At 47.6% G+C, this 8,130-nt stretch overlaps 1 protein-coding gene across 1 annotated transcript; it reads left to right on the top strand.

Moving 5' to 3' along the window:
* The first annotated feature begins 4,062 nt into the window (after window positions 1-4,062).
* Window positions 4,063-6,593, top strand: LOC117041558 (alpha-2Da adrenergic receptor-like). The gene has a single exon (XM_033140476.1). The coding sequence runs from the start codon at window positions 4,783-4,785 to the stop codon at window positions 5,986-5,988; it is 1,206 nt and encodes a 401-aa protein (XP_032996367.1). The 5' UTR covers window positions 4,063-4,782; the 3' UTR covers window positions 5,989-6,593.
* The last annotated feature ends 1,537 nt before the right edge of the window (window positions 6,594-8,130 follow it).

Below are 8,130 nucleotides of genomic sequence, written 5' to 3'. Positions count from 1 at the left end.
AGTTGGTTTGGGAAGTTGAGCAAGGTCTAAGCTCGGGGTGTTCTGCATGGAGACAGCAGGGAAGTTCTTCCTGTAGCAGCACTGGGGATTATCCTGTGAAGTATTTTTCAGGATATGCCACACATTTGCAATATATTAAACATAATTATGTAGTGGTGCTTGGAGATCATTCTCCACCCTCCTCTCCTGACAATATGGTGTTAATAGCCTCTTTGTGACCTCTTGTCAATCTATGATGGGGGTTCTAGACACTGCTTTAGTAAATATCATCTTTAATTTTTAAAAAATTGTTTAGAAGTTTTAAGAAAAGTATTGCTACCTCCCCATTCACATTGCTTTTATATATGCAGATGAGTTCCGAACAGTTTTCTAGGTAGACTATCAGGGTTCAGTAAGATGGGAATGGGATGAGATAAGTGGCTTGAAGGGGCTTCTTTCCGTGTATCTTTTGTTGTACGACTTCTTGCTTTCAGTCAAAGTGCAAACCAGAGTTTCATGGTTCAAAAAAAATCCAGATTGGGAAGAGCTTGATGTTTATTATTTACAAAATTTGGCACACTACTATATTATCTTTGTCACATACACACACACCCCAACTCACCCAACATACAGCCAAGTTGTATAATGCAGATCAACAGCTAGCAGTCAGCAAAAAGAAATTGCACATAAAACAGAAGCCATTTCTTACATATTTTTGAAAAATACCAAGTCCTTTGTTGTTAAAGAGAATATGAACACTTAAGAAAGCACTGCCTTCAATGAGGAACCTGGCATGTGATGTGGGCAAATTCTGTTTGAGGTTCTGAAGCCTGACCCATACTGCCTTAGGAGAATGTACACACAAGGATAAATTAGGAATGCCTGATTTTTTTTTAAATGCTTCTAATTGTTCTATACCTCACTTAATAAATATCTTTTCATTGAAGTTTCAGAACTGGTTGTGTGGTTGAGTGTCTTTTAGACTAATATGAGTTGTTCCAGGCACCTGCATTTTTTCTTCTTTAGATGTCCCCATGCCCCTTTTTCACACATATCATGTGCTCTCCTCAGCAGAGTCAGTCTAACCCACCTACCCACTTCATCACATACCCTTATATCACCACCGAATAGCCAAGGTTCCTTCTCTTTTTGCAGTCTCTGGCATTGGCAACACCTTTGAACTACAGTACTATGATTCAGAAATGCATTTTCCTGTTGTTCCATTTGATTGTCCAGGCAGGGTTTCCAAAAGTATATGTCAAAAATAATGGATGCTTTGGAGCTATAGCTTTTGTGTTTACTCTTTATGACAGCTATGGCTATGAATGCCATAGTAAAAGGAACATCTATTATAATCTTACGTGTCCCCACTCCCCCAACTGATGGGATGTTCCAAGGGTGTCATTACGCAGTTTGGCTTCCTTTGGAGGAGAAAGAGCACTGAAGACTTGGGGGACTGGTTCAGTCATAATGGAAAAATATGTGAATGAGCCACAGTATGCCTCACACTTGTGTGTTCTCCGTCTCCTCTCATTCCCATGAGGAGAAAATAAAAGTCTGCTTGCAGTTTAAAACTAACCACAGTTTCCTGTCTGAACTTGGGAAACTGTAGTTTGTTTAAACTATGGTCAGTGAGAACAAGCCAGGATCATAATGTGGTTTGTGACAAATCATAAGTTTGTTTTTTTAATTCGGAAGTCATTTGGTATTGCAGTTAGTTTTAAAAAGAGAAAGCGGAAACTTCTGGTTTCTTCAGTCACAGAAAAGGAGGAAAGGAAAGAGAAAGAAAGTCTGCACGGTTGAAGCTCACCTCCACTTGTTTATGTCCAAACTAGGCCATGGTGCCTTTAAAATATTTGCTTTATTTATAAATATGCAAGCAGATAATAAGTGGAGGTAAAGTGGTGCACTGTCAGAAACTAAGCTATGGTTTGGCTTAGTGTTGTGTCTGAACCCAGGCTTGTTGTTTGTCTCACTTCAGACAAATGATGAGCTGTAACCAAGGTTTGTTCTTGGCTTACCACTTGTTGCTTGTTTGTTTGCTTGACTTAAATCCCTAAAATAACTTAAGGAAGTTTGCATAAGGAAAGTTTCCCATCCCTTTCTCACCCTTGTAACCGCTTTGGAAGAGAACAAGGGATGTCTTCATGGTGAGTTCCGGCACCTCTTTTTCTAGAAAAATAGCGCTGGCTAAGGCATAGTGGTGTTGGGAAACTTTGCTTCTTTGAATTTCCTTGTTTAATTTATCATAGGATTTAAGTCTGAATCTGGGCAGTGCCTCCATTTCTCAGCAGTTCCACCTGCACCCCAGCCCATAATGTTCAAGAGGTTCCCAGATTCTCCAAGCAGTTTTTCAGGAAGGTGCAGAGAGAGGGCATGAAACTTTCCTTCCATTAGCTTCCTTAATTTAACTTACCTTTGGATCCATGCCAGTATTATTAATTGCTTGTGGAGCAGTTCTGGGAAAATCAATATTTAATGCAGAATATGAATAATTCCACGAGATCTTCTGCCTTGCAGATACTCCATGGAACAGTTGCTATAAATTGCTCAGACTCTTGGCAGACAGCTCTTTAAAATGCCTACCTGTGTGTTTATGTGTGTCATATTTTAAGTTTTAACTTAAAAATCCCTTATTTGGAGCTGATCGTGCATAGTTTACAATGCCCCAGACTGCATCTTTTGGGAACCAGGAACAGACATGGCCACTGGATGGCAATGCTGAGCTGAACAGAGCTTGGAACGGAGTTTTAGCTCTGCATTGAGCAGGCAAAAAGACTTGGGATTCAGGGCATGACTCCCAGAACAGCCTAGGTAGGCTTCTGGCCACCCAGTGAGAAAGAACTGAGCCATTTCAGGTCCCTGTCCTTTCTTTATAAAGATGGAAGAGCATTGGCTCGGAAGAACAAAGGCGTTCCAGCAGAATTTAGGTGAGAAAGATTTCCATGTCGACTTAACTTCAGCTAGTGGCTGATCCTCAGGAATCTCTGCACCTGGAGCCTTTAAATGAACCATTTAATAGGTAAACATAGGAATACTGTATGTGGTGGACTAATTAAAATGGTGCATCTGAGCATGTTTGGAGTTCCTTTTTCTCATTACTGAGTAACCGCAGCCACAAATGGAGAGACACACTAACTGCAGGTTCAGGGTTAGGTTTCCAGTGCTGGATATAAGGGTTAGTTTGCATTCTGTGGTAATTCTAAAAGAAAAGACAGTGGTGTGTGAAGAGCTATTGACCGGGAATTCTTCTTCTTCATTAAATCTCTGTGTACAATAATATATGCACCGTGTACAAAAACATATTCACACTATACAAATACATTTTTGAAAAATAAGCCAATCATACACCTGTGATGGAGACATTATAAATAGTAAATTATTTTATTTTATCCTTTCTTACATTTACTTAGGCTATATTATAATGTCATCTGCTCCATTCCCAGCTATCCCAAATCCTCTTTTCCACAATTCACCATTGTTACACAACCACTGCTTTCTTTGTAATTTCCATATTTCTTTCCATTCTTGCCTGTTTGTCACCTGCTCCCATAACTTACAGTTCCCAAGCCTCTGCAAACCTGGTCCTTGTTATCTTGTGAAAAATAGACATCACTTGGGACTTTTCTCCAGCTATCACCCCTGACCACTGGCCAAGCTGGCTGGGACTGATGGGAGTTGGAGTCCAACAACATCTGGGGTAGGGTACTACAACTCCCTTCTACAACTCCCATGCTGGCTGGGGTTGGTTGGGGAGTTGTCGTTCAACAGCAGCCAGAAGCCACCAAGATTGGGAAGGCTGTATTTAGACAGTAAAGAAGCAAGAGAAATGTCATCTGCCCTGGCACAGGTGAGAACTTTACTGGTTGGTTGTCCACTATCACCGGTGGAACCTCTAGAAGGAACTTCCCCTCTGGTGGCTCATGGAAAAAGCTGGGACTCTCTCTCAGTCTACTGACTTGGAGGTAAAGTTGCACCAGATCAGCTGGATATACGCCTGAGTTTTAAAAGTTTAGGATCTGGGTCGTAGGCGGCTAGGCACAGCCCTTCCCCAGCCCTTTCCTCCTTGTGTGTGTGCACGCCTGCCAGGTGCTCTGAGCCTGTGTGAGGGAGGCAAGCTCCCTCTCCTGGGCTCTTAGTGTTGGCAGCAAGCAGCCTCTCCCACCAGCTGGAGCTGGCTGGGCGCCTGTAGGCCAGCCAGCCAGCACTGCCTGCCCCTCCCTTCCCTCCCCCCAAGGGATCTGCTCAGAGGCCGGATGCAAAGAGGCTCAGAGCTGGAGCAGCTCTGCCGGGCTTCACACCACTGCAGGGAGAGGGAAGAATCAGCAGGCAAGAAGAAAGGGGTGTACTCTGCACATACCCACCGCTTTGCCTTGGACATGCTTAGTATCAAGCGGAAGCCAAGGGATTGAGGCCATCTGTGGACTGTTCTCTGAGGGAACTGTGCATCTTCTAGATCTGCTGCCTGGGGGCACTAGATTTACCTATCTGCCCTGAACTGCGCTGGAATCCACTATGGTGTTCCATGGGACATCACACTTTGAGATCTACCATGCCTCACTGGAACTTATCGTTTTGCTTTAGTGTCTGATGTGCTGCACCAGGATCTGTTGGGCCTCCCTGCTGCTGTGCTGTTGAGCCCCACAAGGTAGGATGGTGCCAGGTGAGAGGAAGGCTGCTGGGCCCGTCCTTTTCTGGACCTGTGACCATGAAACAGAGCCTTGTGAGTAGGCCCAGGTGAGACTTGGGAGCCTGTGAACCCTGCACAGGTAGCTTTGGGCACATCCATGGCCTGGTCTGGGGATGCATGGTATGGAGCCACAGCAAAATGGATCTGGCAATCAGAGTTACCAGGCACTCGCTGAGCTCCCGCACTCGCCTCTTGGCACGGCACTCATCCTGGTGGCCGTGCTGGTCATGGCACTTGTGACCCTACTGGGGAATGTGTTGGTAGTGCTGGCTGTGTACACCAGCCGGGCCCTCCGGGCCCCACAGAACCTCTTCCTGGTGTCTCTAGCCGTGGCAGACATCCTGGTAGCCACCCTTGTCATCCCCTTTTCCTTGGCCAATGAAGTCATGGGCTACTGGTGCTTTGGTGGCTTTTGGTGCAGCCTCTACCTGTCGCTGGACGTGCTCTTCTGCACCGCTTCCATCATGCACCTTTGCGCCATCAGCCTGGATCGGTACTGGGCTGTCACCCGCGCTGCCCGGTACAACCTCAAAAGGAGTCCCCGGAGGGTCAAGTGCATGATTGGAGCTGTCTGGGCCATTTCTGCCTTGGTGTCCTTGCCACCGCTTTTCAAGTCAACGCACCAGGACCAGCTGTGCTTGCTGCACGACGACACCTGGTATGTACTGGCCTCTTGCACTGCCTCCTTCTATGCCCCCTGCCTCATCATGGTCGCTGTCTACTGCCGGATCTACCATGTGGCCAAGCACAGGAACTCCGTGGTGATTGCCGCGAGACGTGTCTCCTACCCCAATCTTATCACTGCAGCCAAGTGTGACGCCCGCAGAGTGAGCACCCAGCACCCTGGGGAAGCGCAGAATGCAGGCTCGGAACACAGCCAGCTTCCCCACCCCCAGCCTGGCTTGCCCCGGCTCTCTCGGCAGTGGAGGGCAGAAGAGATTGGCAACAGCGCCAGGCCACAGAGGACCCCCAGGCTTTCCTGGTCAGTTCCCTCTAGCCGGCAGCAGCGCAGGAGCAGGGACATGTCCGTCTCCACCAACCGGCTGGTGCAGGCAAGAGAACGCCGGTTCACCTTTGTCCTGGCTTTCATCATTGGGGCTTTCGTGCTCTGCTGGTTCCCGTTCTTCTTCACGTACAGCCTTGAGTCTGTGCTTGGGGAAGGCTGCTGCATCTCCAAGCCTCTCTTCAAGTTCTTCTTCTGGATTGGCTACTGCAACAGCAGCTTCAACCCCATCATCTACACCGTCTTCAACCGGGATTTCCGGAGGGCCTTCCAGCAGCTTCTCTCCCGTGCCGACCCACTTACATGCAGGAAGTGAGGACTCTTCTGCCAGAGGGCTGTTTGGGGAGGTGGAGAGAGGTGTTGGGCGTGCAGGATGGGGTTCTGGGGCCTGTGTACAAAGCATCATCCTGTGGCAACAGGTTGAGGCTGATGAGCGGGATAATGTCGCTGCTGGTTTTGTGCTGAAAAAGCTTCTGCTAAAGTGGTAAATCTGTGGCATGAGTGGCACAGGCAGCCAGACATTTGTGACATGAAGGCCTGGTGGGCCTGGTTATGGCACAGAGAGTCAGGCTTACACATGTCCTGCCTACCTCTCCTGTACTGTGCTGCTAGCCTGCTTACCAGCCCAATAGGCAAGAGGCCAGCACTGGTGCATTGAGGGACAGGAGTAGACTGCTTATGGGCCAGTGGAGTAGTGGTAACTTCTGAAGTGCAGGTGTGCTGTTCCTGGCAACCAATCACAGCCATGCCCAACACTGTACAACAGAAATTAATTTTTGGCTGAGGCTGACATTTTAGCCTCTGTACCTCACCAGCTTCTTTAACCTCTCATCTGCTCCTTCGTTTAAGATATCCAGTATGATGAAGAGTTCTAGTGGACTCAAGAGCTTGCTAACTATCTTGTGACATTTGGTTGGTTATTTATAAAAAAGGGACTTCGACTTTTTTCAATAATAAAAGTGTTGGCTTAATCATGCATACGAAATGAAACCTTCCTCTTCCTCTGCTTGGTTTATTTAGTAGGTAGCTGCATTTTGCGGGGGGTGGGGTGGGGGGAATGTACACAGAGGATTGGCAAATGGCACCCCAGTGATGACATCATCATTCCGGCAATGACATAAGGGGTGTAGACTTCATCCTTCCCCATTCCCGCTTCACTGCTCAAAAACAGTGGTACTACTCCTACTTTCAACCTACCTGCTAAAACATTTGCCCATCATCACAGTAAATTAAGCAGATGTGTGCTCTGCTTTCTGCTACCTTGGCTTAGGACTGCCAAGTTACAGATCCCGACAACCACAGAGATGTTCATGAATCCCTGAAATACGCTCTCTATTCCCAAAAGAGTTCTAGCCCACAAAAGCTTTGCTGCGCGCCTTTCTCCCAGCTGCTCTGCGGGAAGGAGAACAGCAGGAGGAAAAGGATAAGGTCTGCCTTGGAAGAGATTCCATGAGGTGACTTGCTTCTGTATTGGGCATGGAGACATACAACAGATCCCCCTCAAATGCTTTTCCTGCCTCAGGTCAGTGGCATTTTGAGGGAACCGTGGCCTAAGTAATAACGTAAAAAAATGGCCTTTCTGAATCAGGCTAAATATCCATTTAGTGCAGGGGGTAGATAACTTTTGTTCTGCCAGGGCCAAGTTCCCTCAGGGGTAATCCATTGGGGACTGTATGTCAGTGGTGGGCAGGAACAGAGTGAAATGTGGATGGGTCCATCTCTCTCTCTTTCACCTCTTTCCATCTCCTCCCAACCCTAATGTGGGGCCTGCTGATGGAGGGATAGATAGCCCATGCAGGAGTTCACAATGGGTCATTTGCAGAGGGCTTTTGAAATTAGACTGAGGACCCCCCCCCCGCAATTTTCCCAGATTGCCCACCCTTGATTTAGTGGACCAGTCCTCTGTCTGTAAACCTTGGCCAGCCAGACGCCCCTGAGAAGCTTGCAAACAGGCCATGATGGTGATAGCCCAGCCCATTTGGCCTCAATATCTACCGTAGTAGCCAGAGCCATTACTGCCTATGAATGTTTCTCTGTCACCTTTGGGCCTGAGAGGCTGGGGTTTGGGCCTACTACACCTTCCTCAGAGAGAGCAGCAATAAAGAGACATCAGACAAAGTCACTGATGACCCGAGGGCACCATGTACTGGGGCTGAAGTGCTTGAGCAAAGGATCAGCTTGTTCCAGTTCACTCTCCCCTCTCTGTGTCCCACCCCCTCCAAGAGTGACTTTGCAGAAAAGAAGACTTTTCTCTCAGTTGTGCACAGTGTGGAGGATCCTTCCTGCAAGGTCGAGGTTGGTGCTGGTGGTGGGACCCCTGGAATTGCTGCGTCTCCTCTGCCTGCCCCCTTTGTTCAGCAAGCACATGTTTTAGTTTTGGGATGTCTGCCTCTGCCTCAGTTAGTCTGTTTTGCTGATCTGAGGGGAGCTGGGCAAAGCCAACAGGGAGGCCGGATGC

Source organism: Lacerta agilis, chromosome 2 (genome assembly GCF_009819535.1).
Source record: "Lacerta agilis isolate rLacAgi1 chromosome 2, rLacAgi1.pri, whole genome shotgun sequence".
Classification (NCBI taxonomy): Eukaryota; Metazoa; Chordata; class Lepidosauria; order Squamata; family Lacertidae; genus Lacerta; species Lacerta agilis.
Note: the sequence above shows the minus strand (reverse complement) of the source record. Positions and strands in the feature narration are given on the sequence as shown.